General features: G+C 48.6%; 2 protein-coding genes across 3 annotated transcripts; both read left to right on the top strand.

The window, feature by feature from the left end:
- Positions 1-517: 517 nt before the first annotated feature.
- Positions 518-12,355, top strand: OSCP1 (organic solute carrier partner 1). Of its 2 annotated transcripts, XM_080381938.1 has the most exons (11): positions 518-2,065; positions 3,021-3,050; positions 6,745-6,899; positions 7,589-7,756; positions 8,390-8,470; positions 9,032-9,135; positions 9,518-9,646; positions 10,191-10,260; positions 10,958-11,097; positions 11,823-11,886; positions 12,221-12,355. In XM_080381938.1, the coding sequence occupies exons 1-11, from the start codon at positions 1,576-1,578 to the stop codon at positions 12,335-12,337; spliced, it is 1,548 nt and encodes a 515-aa protein (XP_080238064.1). In that variant the 5' UTR covers positions 518-1,575; the 3' UTR covers positions 12,338-12,355. The 2 variants fall into 2 exon arrangements, with proteins under 2 accessions (XP_080238064.1, XP_080238065.1); XM_080381939.1 differs by lacking the exon at positions 3,021-3,050 and having other exon boundaries at positions 522-2,065.
- Positions 12,356-12,375: 20 nt separating this feature from the next.
- LSM10 (LSM10, U7 small nuclear RNA associated) lies at positions 12,376-13,758 on the top strand. Its single transcript, XM_080381954.1, has 2 exons — positions 12,376-12,509; positions 13,163-13,758. Exon 2 carries the CDS (start codon positions 13,171-13,173, stop codon positions 13,540-13,542), a length of 372 nt encoding a protein of 123 aa, XP_080238080.1. The 5' UTR covers positions 12,376-12,509; positions 13,163-13,170; the 3' UTR covers positions 13,543-13,758.
- Positions 13,759-14,679: the final 921 nt, after the last annotated feature.

Raw genomic sequence — 14,679 nt, 5'->3', positions numbered from 1 at the left:
TGGGAACTAATATGTGAGACAAACAGGATGGCAGCTTTGGGCTAAATGTGGCTACACCCACTGCCTGCTGTCATTTCTCTAAATACGCTGGTGTAGCAGCTGTGTGCAGTGTATCCGGGTATGATCAAGAAGCTGGATGTGCCTTCAGTCTGTAAATCCTAAATTTCAGTCCAATGAAATTGTAACCCAAAGTGTGGGTGGCTGTCGCGGGATACTCGGAATGGTACCCTGCAAGCAGGGCTGGCCGGCGGCCCAGAGGGAGCACGCAGGAAGGAGTTACTGCACCTGGGGTCCGTAGCAGCAGTGGTGGAGCAGCTCTGCTCAGCAGCAGGCAGCTCTGTCTTTCTCTTCCTCTCACCTCCTTGTGCTCCTCCGGCAGGTTTTTCAGGAGGTGCAGAAGCTGAAAGCACCTGAGAAACTAAAGCAGAGGAGAGAGCAGCGAGCAAGAGCGAGAGCGGCAAAGGAGGAGAAGCAGGCGCAGTGCGAGGGGACGCCCGTGTAGCGGCACGTGGAGGCTGACGCAGCCGGTCTCCCTAACAATAAATAACTGCCTAAAGACCTAAAGCCTCTTTGCTTACGTGCGTGCTGCGGGGTCTGTGGCGCGACGAGCACCTGGGAAAGCGCGGTGAGCGGTTTAAGCGTTTTAGAAGTTTAACTTAAGGCTGATGGGCTGGTGTGAGCAGTTCGATCTGTCAGGAGGGCCTGGGGGACTTCACCGCCCCGTGGCAGGGGCATCTTTACATGAGAACCCCTCCGAGCGTGGCGGCTGCTGCTGCCTGCGGGATTGCGCTGTCAGGTAGTACTGACCCAGCCGCTCAGCGCCGTTTTTCAGGGATTTGGGCTGTGGGATGGCAAATGAGGAGACAGAATGAGGTGAAACACTGCTTGTTCGGAAACAAAGCAGCCCTGACAGTGGCTCCAAGTGCTGTTCCTTCTGGCAGGGAAACGCGGGTTGGTTCGGAGCTCGGCAGCTGTAGAAATGGCGTTAGTGCCCAAGTCTGTAACTTCCCAGCGGACTGACACGTCTGTATTTGCCCTGTGCCTCTGCCGTCCCCGAGTGTGATGGGGCTGCTCGTACCAAAGGTGCTGGTGGTGGTGACCGAGGGAGTTACTGACACGGTTATGGTGGCGCCCGCTGGCTTTCACCAACGTTCCCCATGTTCCTCTGAGCAGTGGCATGTGTGGCTGGCCCGCCCCAGGCAGCGCTCAGCCCCCCCTTTTTTTTCTTAGTTGTATTAAAATTATTTTAATCATTTCCTTATAAACTTTTTAGTTGTTCTCATGCACCAGTACTGATGAAACTGGTATTTTAAAATTTACTTGGGGCCTACGGGTGCATGCATGTGTGTGCAGGGCCTTGCATGTGTGCCGGGGTGCGCACATACGTGTGGGGCCTTGCACACGTGTTGGGTGCATGCATGCGTGGGCAGGGCTTGCACATGTGCCAGAGTGTGATCACACACATGTACCAGGCCTTGCACATCCTCTGGGGTGTGTGCACACACGTGGGTGGCACCTTGCACAAGTACTGGGGTGAGCGTGTGTATACAGGGCCTTGCACACACACTGGGGTGCATGTGGCTGGGGCCTTACACAGGCGCTTGGGGGCCTTGCGCACATGCTGGGGTGCACGCATGCACACATACAGGGCCTTGCACACGCGCTGTGGTGTGCACCCACATGGGCTGTGCACATACGCTGGGGTGCGCGCACATCACAGAGCTTTGCACATGCACAGGGGTGCACACACGCACACGCACAGGGCCTTGCACACGCGCCGCGGTGTGCACCCACACGGGGCAAGCTTTGTACACGCGCCGGGGCGCGCGCACGTGTGGGCGGGGCTTACACGCGCGCTGGGCAGGGCTAGCACGCACACCCCGGGCGGCCAAGGCGGCGCCTCCCGATTGGCCCCGCGGTGGCCCGGCAACGGCGGCGGGGCCGGCGGTCGCCATGTCGGCGCGGACGCTGCCGCTGCTGTTCCTCAACCTGGGCGGGGAGATGCTGTACATCCTGGACCAGCGCCTCCGCGCCCAGAGCATCCCCGGCGACAAGGCCCGCAAAGGTGAGCGGCGGGAGGCCGGGGGGGCCTGCGCCGGGTGCGGGCTGCCCGCGGGCCTCGGGGCTCTCCCGCGGCCTGGCCGGGCCGTGCGGGGCCTGCGGCCTGCGCCGGGTGCGGGGCCGTGGCGGCGCCCCACCTCCCCCGGTGGCGGGAAGCGCGGTGCCCCGAGGGCAGGGGCAGCTGCCGGTGGCCGGGCAGGGCTCTCCCCGCCCTCCCCCGCAGCGACCGGCCGCTCCCCCGCACGGCCTCGTAACGTGAGGCGAGCACCCCGCCCCGGGTGCGGGGGTGCGGGGGTGCCGGGCACCGCAGGTTCTGCCGGTAGGAGCAGGCCTGGGCAAGCAGCTTCCTCGCCACGGTGCAACGGCAATGCGGTCTTAATTATTCGCGTGTGTCTTCAGAGAACGATCCCGCAAAACTTTGCTGCTCTGGGTGGAGGTCTAACGTTAGAGCCTCAACTAAATCAGCCGTACTTGGTGGCATATCTCAGCAGGAGAATTAGATCTGTGCTAGTTTATCCACGCGTGTATTTTACCTCCCAAAAAACTGGGTGCACATTGTACTGAGATGTGGTTTCGTCCCCGCTGAGGTGTTTGTTAATGCTTAAAACTGTTCACTCAAATGTTGTTGGCTCATAAGTGAAAAAAAACAGCTGAAAACTTTCCAAGCTCAATGCAAAATGTGCTGAGATTCAGTCAAGGGTAAAATTCTATCTCTGGTGAAGCAACGAGATCCTTTCCAAGGGGAGGGCAAGGTTTCATCATCTGTGCGCTCATCGAAGGTGAAAGATGTCAAGTACCTGAAGAGTTCCTTCCTGTTAAGTGCTGAATGCTGATGAGAAAAAACAAAGTCCATTAGTTAGATTTCTTTTTTTTTTTTTTTAGTTTCTTTCTTTTATTCTCCTTGAAACTATTGTTCTTACTTCTTGAACTGATGTTTTTGTTTTATATGCTTCGTGTAGATGAATGGACAGATGTGGACAGGAAACGAGGTACTGTAATCTGCTAGCTGCATGCAGTAGACGAACACCACTACATGCACACATGAGGCTCATTGTACGTGAACACACTGTATGCTGTTCCTGCAGCCTTCTAGTCATAGCGTCAAAGATGAATAATAATATGCACCTGTTCATTAAAATGCACTTTAGCTATAGATCTTAGAAAAAACAGACAGTATCTCAAAATCATATGGCTTCAAAAATACGTTGCTTATTTAACCAAGACTAGAAATAGATCAAAACTTTTTATCGTAGCGGTCTTTCTAGCCAAAAAGATACTTGTATTTTTTCTGGCTTTGTATTAATGCAAGCATATAATTATGTGAGCATTGTGAAGGTTGTTTTTTCTGCTTAAATGCAGGCATTATTATGTATACTGCATGTTTCTAAATTTGTTTTCTAATTCATTGCTTAGGGTTTTGACAGGTGAATTCCAGGAAAGTTTAAGGCATTTCCATCCTAACTGCTTATCCACCTCTGCTAGTAGTCATCACCCTTGCAGAGTGATCACAAAGAAGCAGGTGCTCACCCTTCAGCCAAGCTCATCTTGACTGAAATTATCCCTGAGGGTGAGTTTGGGCTGAGACATCGGGATTTTGCAGCGCTGAGCTGTGAGCATGGGTTTCCTTCTGGACTCTGCCTTGGAACGGTAGCCTCCAGCAAAGGGGTGTGGTAAGGAGCTGAATGAGGAAATAAATCCCTTAAACTATCTCAAGTTTTTTGCGAGGTGAACATGCATAGAACTTTCGCTGCCTTTTTGAGCAGCCCTTTTTTAAGAGAGATCAGGGTTACAATTCATGTTTTACAAAATAAGCATCGTTTTTATGTTTTGAATATTTACTAAAGGCAAATACCAATATCCTATGAGTTTGCCCCAGCTTTTGTTTGCTACCATTACATGCCGTTTCCAAGAACACTTTTTTTCCCCGCATTTAATATCTCAGAGGTCTAAAAGATTCCGTATCTTCTTTTATCACATCCAAAATGACAAGTTGTATAAAAGCCCACTTTGTCATATTTAGGTAGTAGTGGCAGAGATGCAGATCCTGTGTTGAACAGTCAGCTTGTCTTGTCAGAGAACAAGTTTGCCTACGAACACTGCTCTTGGGGCGATGATCTCTGAAGAGTCACACAGAGTGACCAGCCGAGGCTGTTGCTGATGAAGCCATGACAAGGCGGCTTTGCCTGCCTTTGACCTTGTTATGAACTAAAAAGGCACTGCAAGTAGAACGCGTGACTGTTTTGAACTCATAGCATCCCTGCTGCTGCCTTGAATGTCCTCCAAGAAGCACGAGCATAATCCAGGTGTAAAGACCCCCCGTCTCATGTCATGCATCTGAGCCGTGTTACATGACAGCATGGTAGAAGTTGGAACGTGTGTCACCAGTGACACATGGCACGTGTAGGTGAAAACCACCATAAATCCTCAGCTTCTCTTCTGTCCATTGCATTGTCTATACTTGGTTTCCCTCTCCCCATCCCAGTTGATGAAACCCCTCTCTGCTAAATTGCTTTTATGCTGTGTTGCTTGGCGTGCCATTTTCCCTGAGCTAACACTCCTTTCTTTATTATTTTCCATTGTTAGAACGGTGTAAATATCTCCCTAGGGACTACATGCGCTTTCAGATCTCTTTGCTGTGTCATTATCAAACGTACTGTGTCAGATTTGCCCTTTACCATGATTTTTTTTATGTCTTTCTCGGTTCTTTTTATAGCCAATACAAGAGGTCTTAATTTCAGAAGATAATTTATGTAAGGCTGGGTGTGTGGTTAACACAGATCTTCCGATTTCATTGTGAATATCTACCAGCCACAGCCAGCGTACAGCTTACTGGGACGTTGTCTGTCTCCTGACAGTTTTGGTTATTGGTGACTCTCCAAAGATGGAGGAGAAGCCTTTGTGCGGGCAACATATCCAAGCAACTTAAAAAATATTTTTCTTGATAGCAGTATAAGGCAACAGTTCTTATTTTTGTCATAACCAATTACTTGCAAAAATAAATATGTACTAATACATATTAATGTATTTTGTTTTCTCCACTAAAAAAAGTGAGAATTTTTGCCTCAGACTGCAAATAGGGATTGTTTTATGGACAGTCTGTTTGAAAAGAAGGGAGGAAGAGGAGAGATTTTTTTCCTCATTTGTCATCTATGCTGCTCAGAAGCTGAGCTGAGATCTCTCTGTATTGTTTGGGTCCGTAAAGCAGGAAAACTAGCCAGCCCTGTTTGATACAGTGTGTTTGCTGAAATGTGTGTGTTACCAGTAGCGTACACCAGTGTAGGAAAAAAACTGTAAACATCAGGTTTAAGCATGTACAGAGAATCGCATCAGGAGGCACAGGAAAACAGCTCTCCGTGTCTAGGTTCTCAGGACCCACAGCATATCTGGCAGTGCTCCCCAGACAGTTAATCATCTTAAGAAAAGATGAAGTGACGGGGACATTAACTTTCTTTGGCTGTTTGTGTAGCTTCAGTACCACAGTTACGAAAAGCCAGGTGTCTAACCCACCAGTGAATAATTATAGCAGTATTTCAAATAGCTAATCACTACCACTTTGTATATGTTCACTTTTTCTTTTTTTTTTTTTCCTTTTTCTCTTTCCTTACTTCCTCTCAGATTTTACTAAGCCATAAGAATCAGCTGGCATTATGAGCTTCGGCAAGAGTCATCTGCTTAGGAAAATTCATGCTTGTACAGTAATCTGTGTGAATTAAAAATTTTATTTAACATTTTTTTATGGAGAAATAAATGCTTATTTATGATAACTCCATAGAATGTATCAGGTAAATAATAAAAGTATCAGGTCCCATACAAAAGCTAAGATAACTGCATCTGCTTGAATCACTGCAAAATGTTTTCTATCTTCTTTGCATTAAAAGCTCAATAAACAGAGCACAGCCCTTATACTCAGCACTCATATTCTCTGCATACTCTTGAGTAAGTTGCAAAACAATTCCATGTCTAAATTTACACATAAAAAAATGAAGCACATGTCAGGAAGTTTAGAGTTCTGTGCTTTTGAACTGCTTTACTATCTGCAGATGTTGCTGTGTAAGAGCCCTGAGTGGCCTGACGTAGATCCCAGTGTTGTAAGTGCTTCCTTAAATACTTGTCAGTGTTAAACCGTTTGAAACAAATACTAGAAGGAGCCTTGAATCATTCAGGAGTGTGTTGAGAAGGAAAAATAGACTAATAGTGTAAAAGGCTAAAGAGAGAACAGGCAGAGTCAGCTAGCTATAGCCTGCAAAAATCTAGAGTGATGCAAAACAGCTTTTTAGGAAGAACTGCAGCTTTTATAGGTAATACATGTCAGAGTAGCCTATAAACAAATTATTTAAAAAGTGAGAAGTGCTAGCTGTAGCTGTAAAAACGAGGCGACAAAACCAGTCCTATTCCCACTGGAAAACAAGGTTTGTTGTCTGCAGCTCATGTAGCATTTCTGCCCCTGGGGACAGTCAGCAGGAATCATGCTGCTTGCTCAGGCCAGTGTGGGATGGAGCAAAACGTTGACATTAGGAAGTGATGTTCCTCCGCCTTTTTTCTTTTGAGGCTCTGTACCTGGTTTTCACAGGTAAGCGTTCATGTCAATCCTCGCAGCTGTCAGTGTCCAGGTTCTCAGTGTGGAATGAATCCAGATGAATGTGCTGTTTCTGCAGCAAAAACAGAGACTCTTTGTCTTTGCAGTTATGAATGACATCATCACAACCATGTTCAATAAAAAATTTATGGAAGAGCTGTTTAAACCACAGGAACTTTATTCCAAGAAAGCTCTGCGAACAGTGTATGACCGGCTAGCTCATGCTTCAATCATGAGACTGAACCAGGCAAGCATGGACAAGGTAAAAAAGACCACCTGCCCAGTCCTGACCATGCTGGTCTTCTGTGCTACCCTTCACAAGTTTCTGATTGCCATAATTAGTACATGGCTTTACGTCACTGTAATTTTGAAGCATTTTATAAGGGCCCTCTTTCCATTTGCTTTCTTTGTAAAAATGGATCTCAGCCAAGGAAGCTTTGGGGAAATCCATGGTAGGATCGGATACTTCAGAACTGATTATTTCTGCTTTAATAAATGTTTGATTTTTAAGAGGTTTAGTAAGCATTCTTTACTGGATTTTTAAATATATATTAAAAACATACATATGTGGGTGTATATAAATGTATGTATTTCTGTATTGACACTCACTGTTTTGCAGTTGCAGGTGTTAGAATTTTTGCTTGCAAACAGCATATCCAGCAGACAATTTTGAAAAAAATTGTAGGAAGTGGATTACTTAAGAGACCTCTACCTGGGTGTTGGTGTTGCTTCATGGGCCGTAGTTTTAGCAGCAGTTGGAGAGACCAGCAGAGGGCTGATAATATGATTGCAGAGGTTTTATTTGCTTAGTAAACAAAGCTAAAATGGTTCTTACCGTAGGCAGGTGCTAGACTAGGTGTCTAAATCCCTTTCTACATCAACGTGAAGTTACCTAAGCGATGTGTACACTCTGTTGTGATGGAACCAAAACTTCCCCATGTTATTTTGCAGCTGTATGATCTTATGACTATGGCTTTCAAATACCAAGTGCTGCTGTGCCCTCGGCCCAAAGACATTCTGCTGGTCACATTCAACCACCTGGACGCCATCAAGGATTTCATACGTGATGCCCCTGGCATTCTGAACCAGGTGGATGAAACTTTCCGACAGCTGACTGAAGTAAGAATCCTTAGAAAAATGGAAAAATGGTGGGACACACTGTGGTTTGATATTTATTTATTTATTTTGTCTCTTTCAAGCTAATCTTAGAGACTAAATACTACATCAGCAAGTGCCACATCAAGTGTGGAGGGTGGCATGTTCTCAACCTCAGAGAACTGTCCAAATAACCTTCCCTTCTTTTTTACCTGAGGGAAACAAATTGGCCTCCTGGTTAACAACTTTTGCTTGTGTAACTGCTGTAATTTTTTGGACAAATAATATGAGTGTTCCTGTGAAAGGGAACTGTTTCATAAAATGTTAAAAGTTCTGGGAAGTCATGAAATGTTTCTAAAGGGCTTCTGGAGAGGGAGATGTCTACAAGTCAAGTGTTATTATCTTACTGGCCTGTTTAAATCAATACATTGCTTATTCAGCCTGATCAAAGTCTCCACTGACTTCAGCAGAAATTAAATCAGACTCTTAGTCACGGATAATAATTAATGATTAGTTGCCCCCCCTTATATAATTTCTGCTTCCCCTGCCACACATACTATTTTTGGCCAGCACTATTCTGATACACTTGTTTCCACCTTTACCAGGGTTGGACATGGTACATGTGCGAAGCGTTATGTTATGGTTTTTCTTTTCCAGACATACAGCTGTCTCTCTGCTGGTGAATTTCAGCTCATCAGGCAAACGCTCCTCATTTTTTTTCAGGACATGCACATAAGGGTAAGAGCCCAATACAGCTAGTCAGTAAGAATATAAGGGAGCTTGTGGCTAGGGGGCAAAGGTGTCTTTTTTTAATTACACTGTAGGTTTGGTTTTGTTACTTACGGTTTTCAGTCTTGTGCTTGTAATTTCAGTCTTCAGAATTTCACAAATTGAGCACATCTACTATAATAATACTCAGTAATTCTAAAACGTAACGAAAAAAGGAATCTCTACTGCTACAGATTTGCTAGTTGATAAATATGTTTTTCCTTTTAGTAGAAACCCGATATCAAACTCAGAACCTGAGCTTGAAGTCATGGGGCTTAATATTCTCTAAATAAATTTATCATATTCAAGTGCATAAGCAGTACATATTTTTTAAATGTTGTATCAATGTGCCCATCCTCTGGACCACAGTTCTACATTACTGGCTTTGACCTGTACCATAGTCTATATACATCAAGATCCCTAGGAAACCTACCCCAATCCAGACAGGAAGGCTGCAAGGTTGGACTTCAAAAGAATTTGGATCAGAAAATATTTAAGTGATTTTCTCAGAGGTGGAATATTCTTTTGCAGGTCTCCATCTTTCTGAAGGATAAAGTGCAAAACTCTAATGGTCGCTTTGTGCTGCCGATATCGGGCCCTGTTCCTTGGGGTACAGAAGTTCCAGGGCTCATCAGGTGAGTTCCAGACCGCTGCTTACACCGTTTGCAGCGCCTCGCATGTACGGCTGCTCACGGAGGAGCAGTCAGTCCTAGAGGTCTAATAGGAATCGAGCTGAGACTGTCATTCATGTTGCATGGATAGCTGAACCTCCAGTAAATACTATTTAAAGGGTAGGATTTGAGACTTAAGTCACCCAGCAACGAAATACTAAGCTGTTTCTGGCATTCTCTATTCCAGTAAATTAGCTATTAGTAACTTATCCAATAAAATAGGCATTTACCAACATACAGGATAGGGTTTTATTTCCCTTTTTCTTGTGCAGTAAGCAGAGGAAGTCAGTACTGAACATCAATAATAAAACTACTCAGTATGTTTCGATAATTATTTGTTTTTAAGGATGTTTAATCACAATGGAGATGAAGTTAAAAGAACTGAATTCACTACTGGTGGAAATTATGTTCTTCCACAAAGGGAAGGATCTTTTGATCTTTATGGAGACAGAGTCCTCAAACTTGGAACAAATATGTAAGTAAGCTTTGTTCTACATAGAAACATGAAGTAAAAGTTGATGGTTATGGATTTGTTTAGAAGCATGTCTTCAGCCTTCTGTATTTTTGCTTCTTTCGCCATTATCAGCTTGACTTTTTTACAAAGTGATGTCCTGAAACAGAACACATGTGGACAGATGTGTACAAAAAGCTGTGGAGAAGAGCAAAAGTTTGATTTATGTCTACAGTAGAGTTGAGTAAAGAGTGTTCTCATCTTGTGCTGCGTATTATGTGAGATATAATTTAATTTTAACTGCATTGAAGAAATCCTTTCTTTTCTCCATGCTTGTCTTAATTTTTCCATTGAAAGAATAAGATAGAGCAGTGTTCTTTCTCACAGCTTTGTCGCTCACACATTTTAATGCATCAATACCCCATAAAACTGAACTGTAACTTCTTATTTCAGTTATTTACAGTCTTCAGAAAAATATCCTAAAATCATTGATACTGTGCTGCTTCCTCCAGTTCCTGTATCTCATACAAGTAACAGGTTGCTCTTCCTCATGTGTCTGTCCTTCTAGGTACAGCGTTAGTCGGCCTGTAGAGACACACATGTCAGGATCATCCAAAAACTTGGCATCCCATGCAAAGGTCAGTGTTGTTCTGTTCCTGTCACTGGCTAACTGGCTGACTACTCTGTGCCAATGAGTCTTGCCACCAGTCACACATGGTGGGAGCGTTCCCTTTGAGCAGCTGCACCACATCCACCAGATTTTACATTCTGCTTCCCTTGTCTTTTAATAGATGGGGTCACTGAATGGAACGCCCACATCTGTCATCTCCAAATCATTTACTATACAGTTGCACTGTCTTCCCCTTTGTTCATCTCCTGTCTCAGGGAAACTAATTATATTTGTAGTCTACAGTTACAAGTTAACTTTGGGGGAACCTGTTCTGTTCTTCGCAGAGCCTCATCCAGTCCTCCATGGTCCCCTTTGAGCTAGGGGAAGGGCACATTTTCCTAAAGAATCTTACATGCAGGCTTATGCAATGGTGTACTCCCTTCCTATTTTAATCTCATCAGAAAACAGAAAGTTGGTTTTACAGATTTCTCAGCTGTTCAATTTAGCTGGAAAATTATCTTGTCCTGGGTCTATAAATTCAAGCAACCATTTTAAATGTATAATTGATAATTGCTAGTTATCTGCACAATCTGTACCACTAACAATACAGAAATGTATTTTTATCACTCTGAAGAACATTTATGTAATATCAGAAAACACAAAAGCTGTTACAGTCCTCATCTCCCTGGTAACCTGACCAATGACCCCATCACTGTTTTCTGCAGGAGAATATAGTCCCTAACCCTCTTGCTAAAGAAGAGCTGAACTTTTTGGCCAGGCTGCTGGGAGGTCTGGAGATCCAGAAACCTGGTGGAAGTGAGACAGGATTTCGACTGAATTTGTTCACAACCGACGAGGAGGAAGAGTATGCTCAAGTCCTTCTTGGTTTGGGGTTTGTGGTGCAGTGCCATGTGGACAGCCCAGGAGACTAAATCTGGCCCTTAACAGCTTTGGGGAAAGGATAGCAGGTTTTTAGCATTTTGTTGTTGGGGTCCAGATGGTCCCTACAGGAGCAGGAGAGGAGCGGTTTCCCTGGCTTGACCTTTTTATTAAAGCTGTCAGGAAGGAGAGCCATTGCCCTTACTGGTGTCTCCTGTGATGCATGGCCTTGTGTTCTCTCCATGTGACACTGGCAGTCAGCAGAAGGCTCTGTCCCATGGAACGGAGACATCTCATCAGCCCTTCTGCTTCTCCCCCAAATACATCTATGTATTTTGGAGATAAGAATAGAACTTATGGGGGTGATGAGCCTGACAGGTTTGAACACCTTAGCCCCTCCTGGCAGGGAGCACAAGGGGAGTGAGACATTATTTCTGCAGAAAGTCTTTACCTACTTTTAATCTCAACTACAGAGATATTCCTGCTGTTCCACACTTGGCATAAAAAAAAATTAGGACAGGGAACACTTGGCATAAAAAATTTCTAAGACGGGAAAAGTCTCCAAACTTGGGGTCCATACACTAATTTGCCTGGTAGGAATGGGGACGTTGTCCAAACTTCATGCCTAGAGGAGCCTCATGAAATCTGCTTTTTATAATTTATTTGCATGTCTTCATGAGATTAAGCACTCTTTTCATGTCTTTGATCAAGAAACGCTGCATTGACTAGACCAGAGGAGTTATCTTACAAGGTTATCAACATAGAAGCCACACAGGTACGTAGCATGTTTCCCATTTTGATCCTCATCATTCTGCCTTGCTAAGAACAGAGTTTCACCCCGAGTAGTGACTTAAAAAATACGTGTTTTTTCCCATTTCCGTGAAGCTCATAAATAAGCCCCGGCAGTATTCTCTGCCGAGCCTGTGGATTTGGTGGCTATTTAGTAACTTGAAACCTGGCAAACGGAATGGCGAGCGCCCGGCGGAGCGCTGCCCGCTTGCGGGGCCAGCCTGCCGCCGTTTTGCGTGGGCTGCGAGGCAGCTGGGCACGTCCCAGTGCCTCCCAGTGGGTGCGTGCGGCGGGCTGAGGCGCGGTGTCTGTCCCCGCAGGAGCCGGGCCGGCGGGCGGAGCTCTCCCGCATCATGGGGGAGCTGGAGGTGGCGGAGCCGCGCCCGGGCAGCGCCGGGAAGGGCGAGGAGCTGCTGGCGCTGATGGACGGGCTCTGAGGGACCGCGGGCCGGGCAGCGCCGGCAAGGGCGAGGCGCTGCGGGCGCCGCGGGATCCCGGGCCGGGCGGGCGCAGTGCGCAGGCGGGGCCGCCCCTTCCTGCCGCCGGGGCCGCGGGGCGGGGCGGGAGGGGCGGCCCCGCGAGTGTGCAAGGGGAGGAGGCGGCGTGCTGGTGAGCGTGCAAGGGAGGGGGGGACGGGGGCGTGCAAGGGGGGGCGTGGAGAGCGAGAGTGACGCGGGGCGGGGGGGAGAGGGGCGGGGTGCTGGGAGCAGGCGGGGAGCGCCCCAGTGTGCGGGGGGGGGGCGGGGGGGAGAACGTGAGCGAGTTGGGAGGGGGCAGCGTGCAGGTGAGCGTGCAAGGGATGGTATGTGCACGTAGGAGCGTGCAAGGGGTGGTGTGTGCGCATAGGAGTGTGCAAGGGGGGGTATGTGCGCATAGGAGCGTGCAAGGGATGGTATGTGTGCATAGGAGCGTGCAAGGGGTGGTATGCGTGCATAGGAGAGTGCAAGGTATGGTATGTGTGCATACAAGCGTGCAAGGGGTGGTATGCACACATAGGAGCGTGCAGGGGGTGGTGTGTGCGCATACAAGTGCAAGGGGTGGTGTGTGTGCATAGGAGCGTGCAAGGGGACGGTATGTGTGCATAGGAGCGTGCAAGGGGTGGTGTGTGTGCATATGAATGTGCAAGGGGTGGTATGTGCTCATAGGAGCGTGCAAGGGGTGCTATGTGTGCACAGGAGCGTGCAAGGGGAGGAGGGTGGGTTTCCCCAGCGGTGGGCGCCCAGCCAGGGCGCAGCATGGCGTCTCCCTCTTCCCCACGGCAGCCGCGGCGATGGAGGTGAGCCACTCCGTCAAGGAGCGCACCATCGCCGAGAACAGCCTGGTCATCCTGCTGCAGGGCTTGCACGGCCACGTCACCACCGTGGACCTGCGTGATGAGAGCACGGCCATGGGGCGCGTCACCAATGTGGACGCTTTCATGAATGTGCGGCTGGCTGAGGTGACCTTCACGGACAGGCAGGGCACGGTGTCCCACCTGGATGAGCTCTTTGTGACTGGCAGGAACGTCCGCTACGTCCACATCCCAGACGAGGTGGACATCAGGGCCACCATCGAGCGGCAGCTGCAGGCCATCCACAGGGTCCGCTACTTCGGGGGCCGTGACAAGGGCAGGAAGGAGTTCCCTCGCGCCAAGCACAAGTGAGCCCCGGTGCTGCCTGCAGCCTGCCTGCAGCCCTGCCTGCCGCAAGGCCAGGATGGACCTGCCCCTTTGACTGGACTGCCAGCCGCCTCCGCACCTCGCCCCAGACATCCCCCCCAGGGACTCGGGGCTCCGCTGCTCCCCTGGCCAGTGCCTGCAGGGGAGCAGGGTTATTTTTTCTAATGAATAACCCTGCCTGAAAGGGTCTGTGATCTCTCAGCTCATTTCCTCTTCCCTGCTCATGTCCCTCTTGATGGCCAGGCAAAGCCCTTTTCGCCAAAGCTGCAGCCAGGGGTTGCTCAGCCACAGCTGTCCTGCTGCCCACAGCTTTGCCTTCCCCTGCTCACAGAGTCCAGGGCCGTGGTGCTGCTGGCATCACTGCCCGCAGGAGCTAGAGTTGCTGGTCCTGAGCTGAGGAGGGGGCTGGTCACAGCCTGTCTTCTCAGCTTCCTGCCAGACCGCTGTTCTGAAAGAGTTTAACGGGACGAGGGTGAGATGAATGCCCATCTAGAGCAGAGCAGGGCTGAGCTCAGAGGGGAGGGAGCAGCCCTGTCTGCCTGGAAGAGCATGAAGGTGCTTTGCCGAGGCCATGGGGAATGCTGCTGCGGCTGGCCCCTCTGCTTCCCTGCTCCTCCATCACCCTTCCCCACAGCTCCACAGCGCTTCCTCGGCCGCTGTGTGCCTGCTGAAAGGGCTGTGCAGTCAGCAGGTGACTTAGTCCTACTTCTGCAGGGATCCCTTTATTACATGGTGCTCTCTGGCCTCCAAGATGGAGCTTGGTGTCTGTCCCCGGTGTGTGCCATTGGCCTGGCTCTGGGCCTGGGCACCTCGCTGGAGTGGTCAGCAGCTCGAGCACCCCGAGAGCAAAGGTGCTGCCGTCCTGTCCCCAAATAGTCGCTCAGGTGGCGGTGGGTCATCTTGAAGAGTTCACGTGAGAAACTGCGTGTGACGAGGGACCCAGCTCGTGTGGCCGTTGGTGTGGGGGTGGGAGGCTCTGCAGAGATGCCTTGGGCTCACGTCCAGCTCCAGGAGATGAGCCTGGGGCTGGTGCGGCCTGGTGCGGGGCTGCTGAGGCTCGGTGCAGCCTGGCGCGGGTAGCTGAGAGCTCAGTGTCCAGCCCAGGCCCTGACCCGCCGGGCT

Source organism: Falco punctatus (assembly GCF_963210335.1).
Source record: "Falco punctatus genome assembly, chromosome: 3".
In the NCBI taxonomy this organism is placed as follows: Eukaryota; Metazoa; Chordata; class Aves; order Falconiformes; family Falconidae; genus Falco; species Falco punctatus.
This window is presented reverse-complemented; position numbering and strand designations above follow the sequence as displayed.